Below are 24954 nucleotides of genomic sequence, written 5' to 3'. Positions count from 1 at the left end.
GAAACTTTAACCCTTACAGCAACTAGGCTTGTAAGCAGCTAGCCTGTACTTCTAACTGGTTTTTTTTCTATACAAAACAAACTTTTATCTCCCAATTTTTACACATTTTGTTCACCCTTGGAGACTTTGAAAGGGCCAAAAATAAGGAAAATCACAGGCAGCCTACAACAATTTGAAATATCCCAACAACCATACTTATGGATCCATAAGGTAAATTATAAGGTAAATAAGGTAAAGGGTTTAGAACAGGCAGCGGGAACTTTTTTCAGCCTGAGGGCTGCTTTCTCTCATGGGCATGCCAGTGGTGAGTGTGGACAGAGCCAAAAATGTGCAGGTCAATGGATGTGGCTCTTATCTTTGTAGGCTTCATTCCAGTAATGAAAAAGGCAGAGGTTTGTACACTTACACCTCTCTTTCCATCTCCCATCCAGGCAAGCAAGAGGCATTATCACAGTGTAAAGGTACTGAAGGAGGCCACGGAACAGAGCCAGTGAGAAGAGAATGGCCTAGTAAGAGTCTTGTGGGCTGGAAAAAGAGGCCTGGAAAGCCACATTCAGCCTCTGGGCCTTGGGTTACCCACCCCTGGTTTCAGTGGAGGCTCCGATGTCAGTAGGGCAGTGAATCTGCTTTAGGTTTTAGTCCAAACTTTCAAGTTTGGACTAAAACCCAGAGCAGATTCACTGTCCCAGAGTCACCAGTCTCCACTGCCTGGTTTAGAATATCTGAAGTTGGTCTTTCATATCTCCTTCTTGGGGTGTAGAGCAGCGTTACCTAAACTTTTTTGACCCAACGCCCCTTTGCAAAATCTTTTTGTGCCCAACGCCCCCCTCAGATTAAGTATATGCCAGTGCTTCCTATTATACTTAATATACTTAACAACAAACTCATTCAGTTTACCGGCATTGTTTCATTAAATAAGTTCATTTAAACATCACAGAAACAACGGGTAGCGAGTGTGTCCCATTCCTGAAGAAAACCAGCGAATAACTGACTGTCTGCGTCACCCGTTTGCACACGGCACTCATCCATTGGAAGAATGTGCCCTCCACCAATATACCCAGCTTATAAAACACTCTGTTGTGATTGGTTCCAACATCCCTCAAGACAGCATTGGAACATTACCTAGTGCCGGGGCGTGGCTAATATCCCCATTCCTTGATATGACACTGGCCGCTATTCAGAATTTCTTTACTAAAGAGCACACACTATTTATAGTGTTATTTCCATGAATTGAGACTATTAAATACATTCTATCTGGGGACAAAACAGTTTAAAAATTAATGATTTGTGTATTAAATAAAATTAAACTTAAATTCTTCAACTGTCGCAGCAGACCGCCAAATGTCAACGCCCCCTAATGAACCCAAATGCCCCCCTAAAGTTTGTAGTCATGCCAATGCCCCCCTGAAAGGCTGTAACGCCCCCCAAGGGGTGCTACCGCCCACACTGGGAATTGCTGGTGTAGAGGCTGTGAACCGACAGGGATGTGAGGGCTCAGCTTCAGATGTTCTAATAGGGTTTATGGTTTTCTTTGATTACAACTCCCATCATCCCTGACCAATGGCCATGCTGGCTGGGATTTATGGGAATTGGAGTCCAACATCTGGAGGGCCACAGCTTCGCCTCCCAATAGTAAGTGTTCCATGCCATCTGAAGGAAATTTACTACAGATGTTACAGACATGGCACCCCATGGCAAGCACAAAAAGCTACTAGAATTGAGTGATACCTTGTATTCAGTGGCCTGGATTGTGCTGATTCAGAGACACATGAGTTGCAGCACAGAGTATCCCCTCATTGATTGGAGGACAAATAAGTCAAAGCACACTTTTCTACCACCTCCCTACTAGCTATCTGTTCAACAGTGAAGAGGAGGTTCCACTCTCTCAGACTTTGCATATCTGCATTGGGGATATGAACTCAAAGAAAGCCATAAACCCTATTATATAGCTAATATAGCATAATGGCTAAAAGGTTGAACTTGCAACAAGAAAGTACCTAGTTAATGCCATGAACTGACTAGGTGGCTTTAGACAACTCATTATTCATACAATCATAAGAAGACCCTGCTGTATCAGACCAAAGGCCCATCTAGTCCAGCTTTCTGTTTCCGACATGAAGCAACCAATACTAATGCTAAGAAAACAGGTACAATACCTATTGAATGAGTTTAACATGTGCATTTAACGTGTTTTGCCCTACAGCAAAGTGCACAACTTGTTTAAAAAGCAACATGTCAGATGATTTCATGCTACTTTTGTCTTGGATCTTTAAAATGCAAGCAGAGGTGGCAAATGTAGACCAGAACTCCTCCTGATTATCTGTTTATTGAGCATTCATACTGATTTGCTTGCACAAAGCTCTATGTGGAGTTTATAGAATGCCCATTCTTTATTGAGCATTTGTTTGTAGGGAGGTTATACAACGATATAATTTCATTCTGATTTGTGTGTGCTGAGGTTATACCTCTTCCCATTAATCAGGTGTTTATCCCACACTTTTTAATACCTTTCCCCAGGCTCACCCACACTGGATTTTAATATGGATTTGAAGCTGCTTATACTCTCTCTTTTCATTTTGCAATGTCCACACAACATCTTCCTCATCCAATAGGCAGCCCACACTTTCCCCTTGCTGAATCCAGATTTTCTTGATCCAAGGATAATCTGATAAGGGAAGAAAATTCAGTATAAAATTGCATGCTATATGGCTGTGGGTACTCTAAAGTGCATGGTGTATGTGGGCTTTTTCCATGTGTGGTGATGTTTCACTGGGTGCTATCTATCACCCTACCCCCTATTTCCAGTTTGTTTCCATCAGCACAAAGGAAAGGCTTCTAAGGCTGTTGCTTGAAGGCACATTCATGGTATTTTTATTTTTAAAATAGCTCTTTTATACAGAAGTGCTCTTGCACAAATAGTTTGATTAAAAATTAAAATAAAATTTGCCCTTGCAGATACGGGGGGGGGGGAAGGGGAGAAAAGAAAGTGACATCCTTTCATACAAGTGACTCCAAATCCTTGCCTGGCTTGGAGCTATGGACATTTTTTATTTTATTTTTTGCTGCTCTTTTGTGAAAATCTATTATATATGAAAACTTGTATTTCAAAAATAAACTAAAAAAAATTAAAGGTGTGTGCTCAGCTAAATGCATGCCCTTCAGGTTTCCCAAACTTATGGTGAGTGGGTAAGTACTAATTAAGGGGAGGAGACAAAAACACATAGCACAAATATCCCATGAAGCACGACCCACTAGTGTGGACAGGGAAACATCAAGACAGAGGCATAAAAATGAAAGTGCTCTTGTGTGGACAAAGGAGACAGCAACCCATGTACCCATTAGTGCTCCAGGGTGGACATAGCCCCCCATCACTTTCCTAACTCCGAAACTCTGTGTGGTGGTGCTTTTTTTGAAAAGTTGGTTTGTTGCAACACAGCATTTTAATCCACTTTAATTGCACAAACCTATATTTCCAGTGTGCGACTGAATCTTGCCTGCAAAACATTGACAGTCTGCAGGCGACCCAGGTTAAATTTTACAAGTGCAGCATTACACTGTCAAGTGTGTGAAGCAGTATTCTAAAAGGCAGAGATAGGAATGCCGTCTCTTTCACTCTGGGTATGTGATCTCCCCAAAGGAGACTGGAATTACCAGTTAGGTAGGTTAATTTGTTCTTGACTTGAATGGCAAGGTGCCCTAGGCTTACACATACAAATGCAACAAAAATGTCTATACTATATCTGCCAGCTTTGGAAAAAGAAAAAGAGAGAGATAGTTATACTATAGGCTCTTCCCACTGATAATGGATTTTCCTCTTCTTGTTCTCTGATTTAAGTAAAGCCAATAATGTCATGGTAGATTTTTGTATTAATTTATATCATGTTACTAAACATAAGGTAAAAGCAAAAGCCTTCAGATGCATTGTTGTTGTTGTTGTTGTCATTGTTGTTGTTATTGTTATTATTAAATTTAAATCCCAGCAGTACCTTCTTTCCAGAAGGAGCCCAGGGCAGCAAACAAGCAATAAAACACTAAAAAAATTATAAAACATCTGAAAAACTGATTATCTTAATATATATATATATATATTAAAAACAAAATACCTTTAAAAATCTTGAAAATAAATATTTAAAAACAATTCCAACACAGATTTTATTAATTTATTTATTATTTGATTTATATCCCACCCTTCCTTCCAGCAGGAGCCCAGGACAGCGAGCAGGAGCCCAGAGCGGCAGACTGGGATAAGGTCGCTACTTAAAAGGCTTGTTGAAAGAGGAAGATCTTCAATAGGCACTAAAAACATAACAAAGACAGTGCCTGTCTAATAATTAAGGGGAGGGAATTCCAAAGGGTAGGTGCCACAACACTAAAGGTTCGCTTCCCATGTTGAAGTGGCATTTGCAGGAAGCCCTCACCTGCACTCCCTCACCTGGAGTGATCAACTGGGTATATAAGGGACAAGATGATATTTCAGGTATCCTTCTCCCAAGTTGTGAAGGACTTTATACACCAAAACCAGCACGTTTAACTTAGTGCAGAAGCTAATGGGCAAACAGTGCAATTATTTCAGTTACAGGATAATATGTTGCCAATGTCCTGCCCCAGTGAGTTGTCTCACCACTGCATTTTGCACTAGCTGCAATTTCCAAACTAATTTAAAGGGCAGCCCCACATGGAGCACATTACAGTTACCCATCCTGGAGGTTACAATGACTCTAGCTGTTCGGAAAAATAGGATGCATGTTTTCAGCCTGCTATGTTTAAACCACTTTATTTACGGCAAGGTGGGCATGGTCAATTAAAAACATAGAGCACACCTAGAATTTTGCTAGAATATATTTCACCTCCCACTGTTTTATCTTGTGCAAACTGAGACACTCCTGAGCTCCACTGGAGACTATTCTGCAGAAGTCAGTGCCATTATTCCACAATTATGTTTGGAGATTTTTAGTGTAAATTTTGCAAAGTGTTACTATGCTTCACATATTCACAGAAATAGAACCAAAAGAAAATGATTTCCTATAGGAAACTTCACTAAAATTGCAAAGTAAATCAGACATATTTAAAGTGACCATCTGAACTATATCAACTGTCTTAATAATGTTGCTTCCTCCCTGCTAAAACAAGATCAGCACAGCACGTCTTCTTTCTATTATTTGGGCTGATTGCAGGTGTTGTCATCACTCACCATATGCTCAGAGGCACATGTAACCATATTCTTCCAAGCTACACAGGAAGTGGATTGGACTGTGAAAGACCAACCCAAATGGTGTTTGCATTTTGACATATTTGTAGGGCAGTCCAATATCTCAGAGAGGAGTTCAGGTCTCCTGCTCCCCTGGTGCATTCACTATAGCTACCCAATTTCCCTGCTTTTTAAAGTTTGGTAGAAATATCTGTTTGCTATAGGTATGTTCTTAAACTGCAAGGTTTTTTGCCTATTAGTGAATTTCCCTGCTTTTTAATCCGGGAGGTAAGAAATGGGATTCTGTGCAAGTTTGCTGAGAATGGATTGATCATTTGCATGTACATTGAGTTCAGTGGGATTTACTCCCCTGCAATCATGCTTAGGATAGGTGAAACTGACCACAGGGGGTGGGGTGGGGGGGAGGAGGAGGGAGGGGGAGGAGGAGGGAGGGGAGGAAAGGCAGATGGGAAGACTGGGATGGGAGCAGGCAGGAGGGGGAAGGGAGTAGGACAGGTTTGATCAATTGCATGTTTATTGAATTCAGTGCGATTTACTCCCGTGTAGTCATGCTTAGGATAGGTAAAAGTGACTGGGGGGGAGGGGGGAGGGAGGGCTGGAGTGGGCAGGGAAGGAGAAAGAAGGAAGAGGGGAGGGGAGGAGGAAGGGAGAGGAGAGGGAAAGGATGGGAAAAGTAGGTCTGATCATTTACATGCTTATTGAGTTCAATGGCATTTACTCCTATGCAATCATGGTTAGGATAGGAAAAACTGACGATGGGGGAGGAGGAGGGGGAAGGGGGAGGAGGAGGGGGAAGGGGAAGGAGCATATTGGAGGGGGGCAAAGGAAGGGGGAGGGGAGGGCAGATTTGATCATTTGCATGCTTATAGAGTTCAGTGGTATTTACTTCCATGCAATCATGCTTAAGATAGGTAAAACTGACCATGGGGAGGAGGAAGGGGAGGGGGAGGAGGGGGAAGGGGGAGGAGGGTATTGGAAGGGGATGGGGATGGGGAGGGAGTGGCAAAGGATGCGGGAGGGAAGGGGTTAGATGGAGCAGATAGGAGGGAGAAGGGAGGGTGGGTTTGATTGTTTGCATACTTGTTGAGTTCAATGGGGTTTATTTCTGTGCTATCATGTTTGAAAATGGAAATGGACTGCCTTCAAGTCGATCCCAACTTATGTTGACCCCATGAATAGCGTTTTCATGGTAAACGGCATTCAGAGGTGGTTTACCATTACCTTCCTCTGAGGCTGAGAGGCAGTGACTGGCCCAAGGTCACCCAGTGAGCTTCATGGCTGTGTGGGGATTCGAACCCTGGTCTCCAAGGTCATAGTCCAACACTGACCTGGGGAGGGGAGGGGGGAGGGGAGGGGAGGAGATTGGGTGGGTTGGCACTGGGCAGAAGGGAAGCCCCTTTCCTTTCCAAAAGGAAAACATTGTGAACAGTATCATTGCTTTTCAGGGATTCCCCCACCTTTTTATTCTACAGCAGGCACATGTAGCCTCCCACCCAAATTTAAACCAAAGCTGTTCCTGGCCACATCCACACCAGGCCTTTATTTCACTTTGGGCAGTCATGGCTTCTCTCAAATAATCCTGCAAATTGTAGTTAGTGAAGGGTGCTGAGAGTTGGTAGGAGATGCCCTGTTCCTCTCACAGACTTTCAGTCAGAGTGGTTGACTGTTAAACCAGTCTGGCCGCTGGAGCTCTGCCAGTGGAACAGGAGTCTCCTCTCAGCACCCTTCACAAACTACACTTCCCAGGATTCTCTGAGGGAAGCCATGACTGTCTCAAGTGAAATCAAAGTCTGGTATATGTGTGGCCCCCTGATTAGGCAGGCCCAGCAGCTGGGAGTGTGGTTTTTAGAATGCTGACAGTTGGTTTTTACTGAGCATGCCCGACGTTATCATTGAGTTCCAGCCAAAATTTCTTAAATTAATTAAAAATCAGCCAGACATTTTTTTAACTTTTGAACTGCAGAAGATGAAGGTCAGAGTATGGGGTAAGGTCAGTATTAGGATTACAGATACTCTGTGAACATGGCTGATTTATTGAATTTCAACAGATTATGAGAACTCTGAGAGAAAAAAGTCCAAAAGTGCTCTGTGGTTTTTTTCTCTCTTTTTACACTTTGAACTGCCTATTCTCTCTGACTGTTTTGTGTATTGCCATGAAAATTGAGAGAGTTGTTAAGCAAGCATTTCTGAGTTCAGGACTATAGGTTTTGTAAGGTTTTGTTTTGAAGTGAGCTAATGGGAAGCATCAGAATGGCCTGGGGGTATTTTCAATTTAACATTGCGGAATGTGAAAAATCCACGCTGACTACTCCTGTGGCTGTATAATAATCTTTGTGCTCTTAATGCCTGACAACATCTAAAGAAATATATTTTACTTTGTTGTGCAAAATTGCATCAGAGAAACACAAACAAGTTTTATTCCTGTTTAACTTCATACTTTATTCCTTGAAGAATTTTTTTATTGTGCCAAAGGATAATTTAACTGCTGTTTTTAATTTCTAATAAAGAAAAAAAATTGAAACAGCCAAAGGAAGAAAGGAGATTTGTTTTGTATTTAAATACTAGACTTAATCTGATTGTGATTATACCCTGTGTTCTCAAGCAAGGGTAAAGGGTACTTGATAGTGAACAACAAAAGGCCTGTACTTTTGAACTGGTGACAGAAATAATTACACGACATTTCAAATTCTCCACAACTTGTCCAAAGCCCTCAGTCCATTTAGGTTGCAAGCCTAAAATTATATAGGTTCTTCTCTTAGAATCTAACACTTCTCTATATCATACAATGGCTAGTTTTCAAAAGGAGTATTAGACAAAATAATATCAGTTGGAAATAAAGAAACTGACTTATTTTCCCTTCAGAAGATCTCTGTGAAAGGCTTTGCTCTAAATGACAGTGTGGCATTGTATAACCAAATAAGGAGTTATTCCTTATACCTTGAGGACAGAGCATTGTAGCTTTCTGTCTTGTTTCAGCTTCTGCTAGAACAAACAGCAACACCCCATCCATTGATTGAGTCAGGTTTATGATAAGTAGGCTCCACTTCTTAACAACTCCTTAATGACTGTAGCAGCAATCCAATACATGCTCACCTGGGAGTAAATGCCATTGGAGTAAGTCCCTGCATGACATGGACCTGATATAGTTTGCCACTATGTTTTTCTCCCAGACTTATATTTTTTAAAAAGCAAACATACATTAAAAATGATCACATATTTAACATAACATGTAGTTTGGTCCTTAGAGTCACTTGTGAAAATACCCTGGGTTAGTCTGGTACAGAATGATGGTGATGGTCTTACAGCTGCAGATGTGTTAACAAAGCTTGCTGTTTAGAGTATTGCAACATGAACACAACTTTAGTGCCACCTGTTCAGATGTCCATATTTTCTTGCATTGTCTGCATGTGTGTGTTTCTGAAGTGTCTTATAGATTAAAAAAAACAGAACTGAACCAGGTTTGAGTCTACAACACGAGTCTGAGATATATTCTGCACACATTCAAGTTCTCATTTGCTGTAGAATCGACTTAACAGACCTCCCCGCCTCCGCCTCCGCCTCCGCCTCCTCCTCCCTGAGTGGAAAGGTGGGGGAAGGTCATGTATGTTTGGTAAAAAATGTAGGTCAGTGGAACATTTCCTGCACTTGTGCAAAAACAAGAGGAGGGAACGCTATCTCCCACTCCTTCTGCAGCTTTCTCTGTTCCCTCCCTTCTCCCCCCTCAAAAAAACTTAAGCCCACCCTTTTTCCCGAAAGGTGGAAGGCTGGGTAAAGGCAGCAGGCGGCGATCCGAGAGTCTTTTTTCACATCCCTGACCCATTTCGCAGTTTCACCCGTTGCTGCACACGGGCGACTCCCGTTCCTCCTTGCAAGAGATCCCTGCCTATTTCTATCAAGCCGCAGCGGCGGCAGCAATACCAGGAGGAACCTCCCCTGCTCCAGCCTCCCCCGCCCTACTAAATTGGGAACCACACGCTTCCTATTCCCGCTGGAGAAGCAGGCGAGCAAAGGAGCGAGCGGCGGAGCGAGCGCGGGAAGGGCTCCCCCGATGGTCTGAGGGGAGCCAGAAAGCGCCAAGCGGCGCCTTAGCAGGTTTCCCTCCTGGCTAAGGTGGGGGCGGATGAAGCGCTGCTTGGGAGGATGCCCCCCTCTTGCCTCCGGGGCAGCAACTTTCAAGCCAAGGAACCCCTGCTGGAGCCAGCGCGCTTGCAACTTCATGCCCCACGAGAAGCCAGTGCCAGCAGCAGCAGCAGACCCGCAGCAGACCCGCAGTTCTCCGTCTCCCTTCTCGGGAGGCTCCTGGCCACTTCTGCCTCCCTGCCGAGCCTTTTCCCCCGCCAGCCTCAGGACTGTGTTTGCGCTGAGGGGAAGCGGGAGCCCGGCACGCGGAGTCCCCTCACACCATGAGATACAACCGGGGGAGGTGCCACAGCAGTAGCACCAACACTGCCACCACTAGCACCGGACCCAACAGAGAAGCAGCGTCGGACCCACATTCCCCCGCCGCTTTGGCGTGTACGAGGGAGAGTTTGTCCGGCCTCTGGCACGAGTGGAAGAGCAACAGCAGCCCTAGGGAAAGAGGCCGAAGCCAGCTTGAAGGCGGAGGCGGCGGCAGTGGCAGCAGCCGGCGCGCACAGGTCGCTACCGCGGACAGCAGCAGCAGCATCTGGCGCGTTCTGGCCTCGCGCGCCCACCTCTCTCAATACAGGCACTTCAGGTAAGCCAAACAGGCGACGCCTGACACAGTGACACAGATAAGCACAACCAGCCGGGTCACTCTGGCCGTCTCTTTTCACAATAAGTGAGGGCGCCCTCACTTTCTTTCAGGTTCACACAGGTGGCACAGCTCAGTTAGGTGTAATGTCGTGGACTGGCATGATAACTTTCCTCCTCCTCCGTAATCCTAGATCTAGGCTTCTCCGGGAGAAATCAGAAACTAGCCTCCTCTCTTCACTCAGGGCTGTGTTGTGAGATATAAAGAGAAAGCCACACATAACAAATGCATATATTTCACCGTATATATCTAAAGCTGGATTGCCCAGTTATGTGTACATGATTGCTGATGATGATGATAATGAAGGATGCTGAGTCAGGCCATTTTTACCAGTGGCTCTTAATTCTGTTGTGGCTTTTCCCTCAGCTGTAATTCAAATGTAATACCTACATTGGCCAGAATGCACATTGCACTAAATATAACTCTTTAAAATCATATACAGGCAATGGTCAAATAAGTACACAAATAACACAAGGAGGATTTTAAAATGCAGTTGTGAAAATGGCCTAAGGCTACGAGACTTACTTTTTTTGTGGCTGTATTTGTTAAAATTAAAATCTCAATGTGATTTTTTTACATATATAATCATAATAATATATGTGCTCTTTTTGTGTGCTGAAAGTGCTTCCCATGCTTTATCTCAGTAGTCCTTACAACAGTACTAGAAGGTGTTGTAAATGGAAGGCTGGGGCCTGGTGGCTTGCTTCAGACCATCTAGTGAGTTTGTGGCAGAGATTACAGATGAATGAGGGACTGCCTGGTTTACAACTCTTAGCTGTCATGCTGCGTTGATTTCTTGGAAGCAAACTCAACCAAATATTAGTGGTTGGAATCTATAGCTGGCTATGGAAATGATGTGCACTAAATAAGGGCTCTTAATTTCATTATTTTATTTATTAAATTTATATCCTGCCCTTCAACCTGAAGGATCTCAGGGCTGCAAACAAAACAATTTTAACAAGCAAAAAAGCATTCTAAACAGTTAAAACATTCGAACAACAGTTGCAGATAAAAACATCCTAAACACAGTTGCTGAAAAAACATTATTCCCTCCAGTGATACCTGAGTTGCCATGAACAGTTGCCTTCAGCTGTCAAATGCCTGGATAAACAGGAATGTTTTCAAATTTCTCTCAAAAGTCAATAATGTTGGAGACACATATACCTCACTGGGATGGGCATTCCACAAACAGGTAGCCACCGCCAAAAAGGCCTGTCATGGGTCAGTGCCAACCAGGCAGCCCCTGGTGGTGGCACTACCAACTAGGTCCCACCTGCTGATCGCAGGTCCAAGATGGTTGATACCATAGAAGTGCTCTTTTAGGTATTTGGGTCCCAAGCCATTCAGGGCTTTATATGCTAGTACTAACACCCTGAATTGGGCCCAGTAGTTCACTGGCAGCCAGTGCAATGTTTTTAGGACCACTAATACATGACCCTATCAGGCTGCTCCACTTACCAATCTGGCAGCCACATTCTGCACTAGCTGCAGCCTCTGGATGTCTTCCAAGAGCAGCCCCACATACAGCACATTATAGTAGTCCAGGCAGGAAGTTACCAGGGCATGGACAACTGAGGCCAGGCTATCCTGGTCCAGAGCCTAGGTCTGTGTAATTGTTCTGAAATAAAGAATATTTGTGAATATGTATGTGGAGTTTATATAAAGGAATAAGGATCAACCATTTCAAAAAGTAAGTGGATGTCTGGCAATAAGAGACAATCCTGCATCACAGCAATGGATTGGGTCAGAAAATGCTGTTATCCCATTCTGGTTCTTTGGATGATGATCAATTCAGGGACAGCACAAATACATGTTCAGATATGGATGGTACAGACTTGTCCATCCAGAGCCTATGGAGTACACCCAAAATGTCCAGGAGTTGGGGGGGTGTCAAAATGTGAGTATTTGTGACGTAGCATTACATGTATCAGTGAGGGTGTATCTGATAATATAGAAATACATTTTGGATGTTGTAGACTCTGTTTTAGAATTCTTTATTTCTGAGGTAACGTTTCTGAAAGAAGGATATACAATCTCTAGTTACATGCTTATGCTGTGACGGTATGCAATAGATCACTTTATATTTCATTGCATAGCAAGGATGAAATCTTGTTTTAGAAGCACATCTGACAATAAAATAATTCAATTTGTCAGTTACTTCACCATAAATAATGAAAAACCCTTCATGTATTTTCAGCTTGTGATTGCTTTAGGTTCTGAACCATTTTGGTTATGCTGGGATAGCAAACAGGTGAAACACTTGTGTTCCCATCACTTCAGGAGCTTGGATATGTATTGCTATAATCAAACAGGAACTGAGGATCAGAGACAGAAGATAGTCACAGAGAGGCTGGACTGAATCGGATAGGCATGGAGAAGTGGGGTAGGATAGGGTAGATGTGGGGTGAGGATTTCATGGTAAAGTATATTATTAGACATTTTTATAAGATCATACTCAATAAGTGTTCCTTTAGATTACTGATTTCATATTGATATTTATCATATTATAACAGTTTAAATAAGTCCACAAAAGTAACTAGTCCTTTTTTTATTAGCCTGCGTCTCTATACATATTTACATAATTTGTGGCCTAAGAAAAATGAAGATTTTTTTTAAAAGATTACCATAAAAAGGTGGGAAATAGCTGGAAACCATGAATATTTGAAAATTCCCCCAGGGATAAAGAATAACAACTATTTATTCTTCAGGGTGTTGCTTCTATGTACTGTGTTTAGTATCAGTGTGCCAAAACACCACTATATTTCTGCATTACTATGTTACTATACAATTATTATATTTCAGGAGACTAGAGGTTTCTGTATTTGTGTGTTTTGTAAAAACGGTTAATATGCATAGTTTTTCTCCAGTCCTCATGTAGGCTGTGTGTAAAGTTCCTTTGAAGCATGTACATGTTTGTGTTTTAAAAGAAGCTCAGTTTAACAAAGCAATTGCAAAAGCCCTCTTTAATAGCTCAGTCCTAAAATACACAAGATGCTTATTATTTACACTGTGTCTAGCCTTTGCACTTTTTGTCAGCTTTAAAGGAAACCATCTCTTCCCCTCTCCATTCTCCCTCCTGACATGTGCAGAGCAGAAAATGTAGCATGAACAGTTCTGTCTACAACACTTAAACTGACTCAGGCTCTGTTGTTGTTGTTGCTGTTCTTTTTTGCAAAGAGAAGAATTATGCTTAGGCTCTAGTGAATCACGAAATGTGTTTTGCTGCATGAAGAGCAAACAGTTTAAAATGCTTTTAAGAACATAGCTAGAAAATTGTTCTGTGGCTTCATTGTGAATGGAACAGGTATGAAATATGTCTGCCTTCAGCGTATATTCTGTGTAATATTTGTAACTGTTGGTTTTATTCTCGTGTTTATTAAGGGCAGAATATATAGAAAGATCTGTTATTCAAACTTCTATGTCACACTATATAGAACAATTATTCTTTAAAATGTATTTTATACACTGTTAGTAATCAGTGTGCATTAATGGTTCCATTTTTAAAGTCCCTTAGTCTCATACATATAGTTCCTTTAGTATTGTTTGAAAGTTGTGTTTTTTTAAGGCAATACCATAATTGTCCATGCTCCAACCTAACAGGACTGGCCTTTCTGTTAAGCAGTATGGAACACTAGCTTCAGGCAACAAATTTCAGAAGACTGGGAATGCTCTATTCCTGTTTTCAGTCTCTACCCCTGTGTCATTTTTTTTTAAAAAAAGATACCTGTTATCTAAAGTGAGTGGATAAACTCCCTTATAGAGAGCTCAAATTCTGGATGAGAGATGAGAGGCATAATTTGATGTTTTTGTTTCAGATATAAAAAACTCTGTGGATAGCACTAAGTGGAATTTCCTAAGTGGAAATTTATTATCTGTCTGTATTAGAACTGTCCTTTCTTAAATTTAGTCAACTAGATAATAGTGACATGGCTGTATGAATAAATGAGAAGTATAACAAAGCAATTGGTTTCAGTACATTTATTTCAATTGCAAAGCACATGTGCAATTAATTATCACATTAGGAACTTGAGAAGTTGACTTATGCTAAGACTATTAATTAAATTAACTCAGCATTGTCTACACTGACTGAAAGTGGCTGACCAGAGTTCTACACAGGAGTAATTTCTGGCCCTACCTTGAAATAGCAGGGATTTAACTAGAGAACTTTTGCATGCAATGCATGTGCTCTACCACTGAGCTAGGCCCTTCCCCTATTTATATCCCATCTTCCTCCAAGTAACTCAGGGTGACCCGCAAGCAGCCCTGAATTTTATTGTTGTATTTTTATGGTTTTTATGTAAACCACTTAGAGATTTTTATTAAGTAGTATAAAATTGTTAATAAATAAATAAATAATATTGCATGCTTTAGCTCTTTGCATGCAGTACACAATTTAACCATTAGGAGCCTGATCTGTCAGAAGTGTGGGAAGAAATAAACTTCATGAGAGTGTTAAGGCTAATTGTTTTGCAAGGGCTAAGAGTTCCAAACAGAATAAGGTAAACAAGAAGCTTGATTTGGATACATGGTTTCTTGCTGCATCACGCAGTGACCTGGTTCGCATGCCTGAGTTTGGACATCACAAGCCAAATTCTGGCTTAATTCCCAGAAGGAGTGGGGGAGGAGTGGAATGAGAACTTTTTCAGCAGCATGCACCTATGCGATACATACTCACATTAAACCATAGTTTGCTTCTAACTATGGCTCAATACCTGAGAACTGGCCAATGATATAGTTTCTGAGGTTTCCCTATTTGCTAAAAACATTGATTTCATTTGACATTACACTGGAGTAGTTAACATGTCTTTCTAAAAAGCAGAGAATATTTGGAAGTATTATATATTATTTGTCCATTTATTCAGTCAAGTGTTTTGTTTAGAGAGCAGAACGTTGAGGCTCCTCTATGCAGCAGAGGTTGGTGGGGCAGTGTGGCCCAGGCAGGACAGCACTGTGCATCTGGCTTCCCAACATCGAATGTCCCTCCCAAGAGGGAGGGGGAAGGAGCTCAGCACGGTGCAGGCCCAGCAGCAGGACTGTTGGGATTGTGCCTTGTTCAGGTTTGATGTTGGATCCCATGGAAAAAGCAGCCAGCAGCGCTGGAGACTGGTCAAAGGTTGCTAGGCCATGGATAGCTTTGAGTCAACAGCTTGCTCCAACAAAGTTTGGTATCAGACTGAGTCCTGTTAAGCCTCTGTGTCTGGACTATCTCCTCCAGGCTCATCTCCCTTATAGAGTTCTTAAAGGGCTAATCTTTTGGCCTGCAGACAGTCACTCTTCTCTGTTCTATAGCTTCTCTCCTGCTGCACTCTCTGTGCCTCCAGATTGGTGATGTGTGACAGAAGGCATCTGGTTCTTCAGGCTGAGAGGAAGGTGCCTGTGAATGTCCAGGCTCTGGCCCTATAGGTCCTGGTGGTCTGGAAGGTTCCTACCCAACAGACACAGGAGCACTAGTCTCCCTATGTTCAGCTGTCAGCTCTGAAACCTGCCCCAGCTCCCCATCTGGTAGCCCTGCAGCCTCTGACTCTGTGTCCAGATCACTACTAAGGGTCATGACAGAATGACTCTGCTGCTGCACCCACACTGTGCTGAGTTCCCTGCGCTTTGCCCCTCCACCTCTCAGTAAGAGGCAGTAATGCTTGGCATTGGGACACTAGGCACATAACGCCACCCTGCTGGCTGCTGCTGCCTCTATGAACAAGGAGACTAGTTAACATTTTCTGAAGTGCAGTAGCTGCAACTTAAGTCAATTCATTGTTGTCATGGTAATGCATTGGTCAAAAATCTGAAGGGGGGAAATTTTCCCTGTATGCCTGTGCTTTGGAAAAGGAAAATCTGCCTTGAATCTCGAACAGAATAGATACTGTACATATTTAATTGGTTTTGTGTACTTATAGAAACACGCTTGAGCTATTCATTTTAAGCTGTTAAAATAAGCAACATTGTATAAATAATTGTCTAATATGCCAGAGAAAGGTATGAAGGGAAAAATATGTAAATTAAAGGCCAAACTGTGTGTAGTGCTGAGTCATGTATGTTTTTTGTTTTGTTACAATAGAACAGCTGCATGGGCTGCAGGCTGCTTTGAAAGACCTGTGCTGGGTGGGGAGTAGGTGGGTGGGTGCTGGGTGGGGATTTTTTAGTAGCGCTGAGCTAAACAGCAGACTTTTTAGCTCAGAAGTGGAGGAGGGCTTTTGTGGGAGAATGATTTTACAAAAGGCCATCCCTTTGCTCACCTTTTTTTGCAATTTTTTTGTCCATGATCCTTGCTCCACTCTGCTGCTCACCACTATTATTCCCCTTCCCCCTCCTTTTTTTTGGCATGATATTATGTCAGGCTGAAGACAGGGAAAATTGCTGTCAGTCTGATTGCAACAGTGTAACTAAGGCTGCTGCAATCCAATACCTGTCTACCCAGAAGTAAGCCTAACCCTCATCACAGCATGTGAACAGGTCAGCAAAGTTGGGGAGGGGGACATTTCAGCTCAGTGCTATAATTTCACCCTTTCCCCTCTATATTTTTCTGCTGAAAACCCTCCCAACAGCTGTTTTTTTCCCCTCCATGACAAAAAAAAAACTGATTTGCAACAGAACATTGCCGGACATTTGTGCCCTGACGCCTTTGCTGGCTGTTAGTATCAGCTGATTTCTTTTAACTATCTGTCATTGACCTAGGAGCTGCTAAAAGTCTGGATTTTTAAATTTTATTTAACTTTGTTTTTGTACACCCTTCTGAAAAATGGGAATGGACTGCCTTCAAGTCGATTCTGACTTATGGTGACCCTATGAATAGGGTTTTCATGGTAAGCGGTATTCAGAGGGGGTTTGCCATTGCCTTCCTCTGAGGCTGAGAGGCAGTGACTGGCCAAAGGTCACCCAGTGAGCTTCATGGCTATGTGAGGATTTGAATCCTGGTCTCCCAGGCCATAGTCCAACACCTTAACCACTACACCACACTGGCACACCCTTTTACTATGCATGAAAGGGGTATAAAAATCAATCAATCAATCACTAAGTAGTCCCCACATTGCGTACAGGAATCTGAGGCTGAGAGATAGAGGCTTCTTTAAAGCTATATAGTGAATTCATGACGCAGATAAATTCAGGCTGGGATTTCCTAATTTGCAATTCGTTCTTAGCCACTGCAGCTACAATATACTGGTAGAATATAGTACAGCCTTTTCTATACTATATTCAGTACCAATGTGAAAGAGGCATGTAACAAACAAATGGCCCATAGTTCCTGTAATGAAGTATGTGGGAAATGATGGTGTAGGTTTATTGCACAAAAAATGTATTGATATGAAGTATAAAATGGGTCATACCATACAGCTGGCAATTCGTTTATATTCCTAAGATTTTAGCATTGCTGTTGCATCTGCAAGTGCAAGAATAGGTCTCCCTTGGTGTTTGTCTGCAACCTGTTATGTCCCTCCAGAAAAGCTGCCATATATGCTACTTAGCCAAACACTGGGACTGTGGATCCAGACCTCAGCATGAAAGATTTAGGAAAAGAATTATTGTAGTTTGTTAAGAAAAAATCAGGATAATTTGCTTGTTAACTTTGATTTGTGTAAAATGGCAGCACCCCCAAAATTAAGGAAGTTGTAGTCTGCATGGATCAAGCTAGCATAAAACTGGCATGTCTGGTCATGTGCTAGCCTTGGGGATTGTACTAATGCACAGTCATGAAATGTGGTGTTGGAGGACAGCTTTGTGCATACCATGGACCGTGAAAAAGACAAATAATTGAGTGTTTTAGCAGGGAGGAAGCAACATTATTAAGACAGTTGATACAGTTCAGATGGTCACTTTGAATATGTCTGATTTCCTTTGCAATTTTAGTGAAGTTTCCTGTAGGAAATCATTTTCTTTTGTTTCTATTTCTGTGAATCTGTGAAGTACAGCAACATTTTGCAAAATTTACACTAAAAAACTCCAAACATAATTGTGGAATAAGGGCACTGACTTCTGCAGAATAGTCTCCAGTGGAGCTCAGGAGTGTCTCAGTTTGCACAAGATAAAACAGTGGGAGGTGAAATATATTCTAGAAAAATGGTAGGTGTGCTCTATGTTTTTAATTGACTGTGCCCACCTTGCCTTAAATGAAATGGTTTAAACATAGGTTGAAAACATGCATCCTCTTTTTTCCAACAGCTAGAGTCATTGCTGAAATAGCAACATATTGGAATCAGTCTGATTTTACATCAAACTGCAGTTTCAGATTCAACTGTTAATGGACCCAAAATAGAAATAGGACATAACCTCCAATTTGAAACACAAAAGGCTGTCTTCACCATCATATGACACTGACCAATAAAAAGTCTTTGAAATTAATAAAAATAAATTTGACACAGATTTCTGGGATGAACAGTGAGGGAAATAAAAATTTCTAGTTCACATTCTATGTAGAAACATTAGTAACACAGGAAAGAACCAATGTAAGAAGAACACCAACAAACATAGAAAAATATAATTCTCTATCTTTGGAGATGGCAGGTGTTGCCACCACTCACCATATGCTCAGAGGCACATGTTACCAAATTCTTCCAAGCTACACAGGAAGTGGATAGGACTGTGAAAGACCAAGCCAAATGGTGTTTGCATTTTGACCAATTTGTAGGGCAGTCCAATATCTCAGAGAGGAGTTCAGGTCTCCTGCTCCCCTGGTGCATTCACTATAGCTGCCCAATTTCCCTGCTTTTTAAAGTTTGTTAGAAATAGCTGTGATTTATAGATACATTCTTAAACCGCAAGGTTTTTTGCCTATTAGTGAGTTATTATATATACATCAGTGTTTTGTTAGGTAAAAAGTGAAGTGCCAGTACTCTTACCTTGATAAAAGTGCTGTGAGTGCCAGCACACAATGGTTGCCATGGGCAGCAAAAAAAAAGGTGCCAGTACTCTGTACAGTGAGTACTGTCACAAAAAAGCACTGTACATCACATAGTTATGTATTATAATCTACACTGCGTCTTATACCATTAGCTCTTGACTTGATAATACCTTTTCGTGATTGAATATTTCCATATCCATTTCCACTCTGAAATAATACCTTCTAGATCATGTTCTCATTTACATATATAATTATTTGATTAACAATTTAAATTAGGAGAGAAAAGATATATTTTCCTAATTGGACCTTATATATTATTAAGAATTTATTAATGTTCATCAAATAGGAGTGTATTTCTATAGAACAGCATTTACAATATTTTTTGCTTAAAAGTACTGAAATTATATAGGTCTTTCCTTTTTAATAATTACTTCTTGAAAGAAATCCATTCTTAAGAAGGTTCATATTATATAGCGCCTAGATGAACCTCAACAATATCTCTTCCAATAAAGTTTGTGAGATAACGTGTTCATTTGGAAAGTATATACAAGTTGAAAACTAAAAGACATTAATGCTCAATCTTATACCCACTTACCTGGGAGTAAGCCCCATTGAACTCAATGAGACTTAGTCCTCAGTAGACATGTATAGGTTTGCATTGTTAAAGGACTCCTACTGGGAGGGCAGGATATAAATCTAATAAATAAATAAACTACAACAACAAATTAGTCTCCATATATAGAGCTTTATTTAGTTTGTTCTTATAATCTTTTTTACAGTGGCAGACTGAAAAGGAGCACCTAATTCCTGTTAACCTAATGTTGTTCACCTAATAGAGCAGAGGTTCCCAAACTGTGGTCCATGGACCACTAGTGGTCACCAAGCTTCATTCAGGTGGTCTGTAGCATGTCCACATTAAATATCCATATTGATTTTTAATTATTTTTATTGCTTCTCTTTATTTCTTAAATTGTATGTTACTGTACTACAATTTGAATTCTATGCAAAGCAAGTTGTAATACAACAAAATTCTATATAAGAGATAAAAGCAGCAACAAAAATACAATTAAAAATCATAGCATAGTGCATTACAATTGCTACAACAGGCAGAAAAATCATTAAATGGTCCACTAAGACTCTTAGTAATTTTCAAGAGGTCCTTGGGATAAAACATTTGGGAACCACTGTTATTGTTATGCGCCTTCAAGTCGATTTCAATGGCGACCCTATGAATCAGCAGCCTCCAATAGCATCTGTTATAAACCACCCTGTTCAGATCTTATTAGTTCAGGTCTGTGGCTTCCTTTAAGTAATCAATCTATCTCTTGTGTGGCCTTCCTCTTTTTCTACTCCCTTCTGTTTTTCCCAGCATTGTTGTCTTTTCTAGTGAATCATTTCTTCTCATTATGTGCCCAAAATATGATAACCTCAGTTTCATCATTTTAGCTTCTAGTGATAGTTCTGGTTTAATTTGTTCTAACACCCAATTAGTTGTCTTTTTCACGGTCCATGGTATGCACAAAGCTGTCCTCCAACACCACATTTCAAATGAGTGGATTTTTCTCTTGTCCACTTTTTTCACTGTCCAACTTTCACATCCATGCATAGAGATAGGGAATACCATGGTCTGAATGATCCTGACTTTGGTGTTCAGTGATACATCTTTGCATTTGAAAACCTTTTCTAGTTCTCTCACAGCTGCCCTCCCCAGTCTTAGCCTTCTTCTGATTTCTTGACTGTTATCTCCATTTTGGTTAATGATTGTGCCAAGGTATTAATAGTTCTTGACAAGTTCAATGTCCTCATTGTCAACTTTAAAGTTACATAAATTTTCTGTTATTACTTTAGTCCTCTTGATGTTCAGCTGTAGTCCTGCTTTTGTGCTTTCTTCTTTAACTTTCATCAGCATTCATTTCAAATCATTACTAGTTTCTGCTAGTAGTATGGTATCGTCTGCATATCTTAAATTATTGTTATTTCTCCCTCCAGTTTTCACACCTCCTCCATCTTGGTCCAATCCTGCTTTCCATATTATATGTTCTGTGTATAGATTAAACAAATAGGAACACCCATCTCACACCTTCTCCGATAGAGAACCAATTGGTTTCTCCATGTTCTGTCTTTACAGTAGCCTCTTGTCCAGAGTATAGGTTGCGCATCAGGACAATCAGATGCTGTGGCACCCCGATTTCTTTTAAAGCATTCCATAGTTTTTCATGATCTACACAATCAAAGGCTTTGCTGTAATCTATAAAGCACATGGTGATTTTCTTCTGAAATTCCTTGGTCTGTTCCATGTTTGCAATATGATCTCTGGCCCCTCTTCCCTTTCTAAATCCAGCTCGGACATCTGGCATTTCTTGCTCCATATATGGTAAGAGCCTTTGTTGTAGAATCTTGAGCATTACTTTACTTGCATGGGATATTAGGGCAATAGTTGATAATTACTGCATTTCCTGGGATCCCCTTTCTTTGGAATTGGGATGTATATTGAACGCTTCCAGTCTGTGGGCCATTGTTTTATTTTCCATATTTGTTGAAAACATTTTGTCAAAATTTGGACAGATTCACTCTCAGTAACTTGTAGCAACTCTATTGGTATGCCATCTGTTCCTGGTGATTTGTTTCTTCCAAGTATTTTAAGAGCAGCTTTCACCTCACATTCTAAAATTTCTGGTTCTTCATCATACGGTTCCTCCATGAATGAATCTGTCTTCCTGGCATTTCTTTTATAGTGTTCTTCTGTGTATTGCTTCCATCTTTCTTTTGTAATAAAGCCTTTATTGGAACAACTAGCAATAGCTACCCATGTTGCTGCACTGTAATAAGTTATAGTGTTAGGCAAATGGGAAGCTTCCTTATATGCTTATAAAATAAATTAGCAAAAAACCTGGGGGAATTTTGCTTGCTAGATAAAAATGTATTACCCTTTTAGAGCAATCCTAACCTGGAGTAGTGGTGATGGTTCTGTGGTGGATCTGTTGCTAAATCCAAAGCCCTGTTGGCTGTTATAATGTTTTTCCCCTTGCATTGACTCCAGTGGGTAAGAATTAATTACACCAGCTCTAGGGCTGGCTTATTTTAGGGCCGTTGGAGGGGTGTGTCTGTGCAGTGGCATGGCTTAGAATGCTAGACCCATAGCCTCCTCTGACATGCCTCCAGAAGGGTAGGTCTAATAAAGTGCTCGCACAGAGAACCTACACATGAGAGGAAAACCTGAGCCAATCAAGATGACCCCTTATGTGGAGGCTAGGGTTGCTTTCACAACGGAAGCTAACATACAGTTCCTGTTGTCAGTTCATACATTGTCCATGTGTGAAAATTCCCGTCTTCACATAAGCATTGCTTATTGGGATGGCAAGTGCAGGATTGACAACCTGCACCAGAAATGTATATTGGACGTGCTTCTGTAATTCTACCTATTTGTGATCCAGAGGAAGATCTGATTTTCTCACCTCCGGCAGAAGTGTCTGAACCAGGCTAAGCTCATCAAAAAGTTCAACAACATTGACTTCAATGCCCAGATCTGTAGCCACTTTACAAACATGGTCCAGATGTAGCTACTCTGATTTTGTGTCCAGATTAAAGCCTGTGAAGTCTTTAAGTTGAGATTTCTCAAAATACCATTTCTCAAGGTATGTTATTGCCAGATTATACATCTTGTGGGCATCTGTTGTGAAACATACATGTTGAGAATCAGGTAGCTGTTTTAGGCTTGAAAACTTTTTTCCTCCAAAAAATCCTTGGACCCTGCAATTAATCAATTTCTCCTTTAGCTCGCACATCAAGCTGTGGGCTTATTGAGTGCTTCCCCCCCCAAAAAAACACTAACAGCCTTGTGAAAGTTGCATAGAATGATGCACAAAGTACAGGTTGCACTCTGGGAAAGAAATGGTGTCACTGGTTGCCTCATCTGCCTGGTCACCAATAAAGTGCCATATTGTGTCATTTGTCTGCTCTTCCCTAAGCTCCAGGTAATAGGATTTTACAGCAAGCCACGATTGGAGTAGAAGCTCAATAGCTGGGAAGAGAGAGCTCCATCACATATTTCCATGGCTGAAAAGTGTGTGAAACAGCATGCCTAGCTCCTCAAAATGTTCTTTCAGTTGCTCATTTTTAAGGGTGCTCCTGGAGAATTCGGTGTATACTTTATGAACCAGAGCCTCCACATGATACGTGCTCTTTAAACAGGCATGTCTGGCAACATTGTGCAGTACATGGCAAAAACAGTTTGCCTTGACGAGAACTTTTATTGTGCCTTTAGTATCTGGAATAGAGTTCCTTACCCAATAATTGACAGCAGCATTGTCTGCTGTATAAGCCACTATATTTTCAATTGATAACCCCGTATCACTCAAAGTCTTCAGAAGGCTGTCACTGATGGCAACACCAACCTTTTGTTCCATGTAGAGGAGCCAGCAAGAGAACAGTCACTGAAGCACATGAGAGATTAAGTGAGCACAGCACCTGAAAAGAAGAAAGGACCTCAGCTGCAGAACCCCAATTTTGCCCAGCCGAATTGAACTGCAGCATACATCTAAAATGTTCTTATGCCCCTTTAACAATCATGGTTTCCCCTCAAATAATCCTGAGAACTGTAGTTTGTTAAGGGTGCTGGAATTTCTTGGCTAATGGTTCTAATGATTCCTGGCTACTGTATTAATGATGTATTTGTGATTGTAATATACACCTCTTTGTACTTTTTTAAAATGTCAAGTGGTTTATACCTTTTTCCAAAATAAATATTTTTTGTTTTTAATTGAATGATTTTTATTGTTATTGCAAAGTGCCTTGGAGTTATTCATTCTGAAAGGTGGTATTAAAATTGTGTTAAATAAATTATTGTGTTTCTAAATAAATAAATGTTTTATGTTTTCATAGATTTATTTTATCATTATTGTAAACCACCTTAGAGTTATTTTTAAGGGTTGGCTAAGATGATAATAAGTTTGTATGAGTATTTATGAGTAAAATCTTTAAAATAATATATACACGTAAAAGCCTTAAAATTAGTTTAACTTGTTCATGTGCAACTGCTCCAGAAAATAATAGATTTTATCAGTGCACATCATTGCACTTGTTAGAAGTAGCCTTTCAACTCAGTTCAGAACTCAGCTACATATATTTGACATTAGCTATATTGAATAATAATTCACTAATAGGCAAAAAACCTTGCGGTTTAAGAACGTACCTATAGCCAACAGATATTTCTATCAAACTTTAAAAAGCAGGGAAATTGGGCAGCTATAGTGAATGCACCAGGGGAGCAGGCCACCTGACCTCCTCTCTGAGATATTGGACTGCCCTACAAAGTTGTCAAAATGCAAACACGATTTGGATTGGTCTTTCACAGTCTAATCCACTTGCTGTGTAGCTTGGAAGTATTTGGTTCAGGACTGTAAGTTTGGTAAGGTTTTATTTTGAAATGAGCTTATGGGAAGCATCAGAATGGCATGGGGGGTATTTTCAATTTAACATTCCAGAATGTGAAAAATCCACGCTGGCTGTAGTATACAGTCACTCTCATGGCTGTAAAATAACATAGATTGCAAAGGGCATGACCTGGTGATAAGGAGAGCATTAGGATACTGTAACTTTAAGGAAATGGCACGTAATAGTATTATTGCAGGACAGACTTTGAAGATATCAGACCACATCCACACTATACACTTATATGACGCCCCGATCGTCGCACAGCTGACGAGCGGGGCATAGTTGCAGATGGGGGTGAAGCGGTTGCCCCCATCTCGAAAGAGGGCAGAGTCGCGTGTCGCGCCTGTGACGCGAGCGCGACTTGGTGAGGGGAGGGGGTGGGGGCTGGAGAGCTTATTTAAGCCCGGCAGCCCCTCCTACCTTCCTCTTTTCGTCACAACGCCCACCCCGCCCTCCCCCTTTTATGGTGTGCCTAGGGGTCGCTTCGGGGCCGAGTAGGAATTTTTATCCTGCCCACCCTTGTTGGCGGGCAGGTTTTTTGCCTGCTCCACACTATAGGAGTGGGAGGGAATCGGGTTAGGGGGTGTTGTTGTTAATAGGTTGTTTTGGCTGATTTGGCAATTTCTATATTGAAAGTTAATGCCCTATGAGGCAGGTTCGTTATAGCACTGGTGCAGGAAGGTGCGGGAAGGGAAATAGTTAAGG

At 41.2% G+C, this 24954-nt stretch overlaps 2 protein-coding genes across 4 annotated transcripts in view; both read left to right on the top strand.

Annotated features, from left to right (window-relative positions):
* The window catches only part of RPL31 (ribosomal protein L31), a 277352-nt gene that overhangs the window by 150294 nt on the left and 102104 nt on the right, over nucleotides 1-24954 (top strand). The gene's annotated exons all lie outside the window — the stretch shown is intronic.
* Nucleotides 9013-24954, top strand: part of NPAS2 (neuronal PAS domain protein 2) — a 109673-nt gene continuing 93731 nt past the window's right edge. Inside the window, exon 1 of one of the 2 annotated variants that reach the window (XM_061626847.1) lies at nucleotides 9013-9926. In XM_061626847.1, the coding sequence (XP_061482831.1) occupies nucleotides 9613-9926 (314 nt within the window). In that variant the 5' untranslated portion in view covers nucleotides 9013-9612. The remainder of the gene's footprint in view (nucleotides 9927-24954) is intronic. The other variant, XM_061626846.1, reaches the window with a different exon arrangement.

The sequence above is a fragment of the Rhineura floridana genome, chromosome 5, assembly GCF_030035675.1.
Source record: "Rhineura floridana isolate rRhiFlo1 chromosome 5, rRhiFlo1.hap2, whole genome shotgun sequence".
NCBI classification, from domain to species: domain Eukaryota; kingdom Metazoa; phylum Chordata; class Lepidosauria; order Squamata; family Rhineuridae; genus Rhineura; species Rhineura floridana.
Note: the sequence above shows the minus strand (reverse complement) of the source record. Positions and strands in the feature narration are given on the sequence as shown.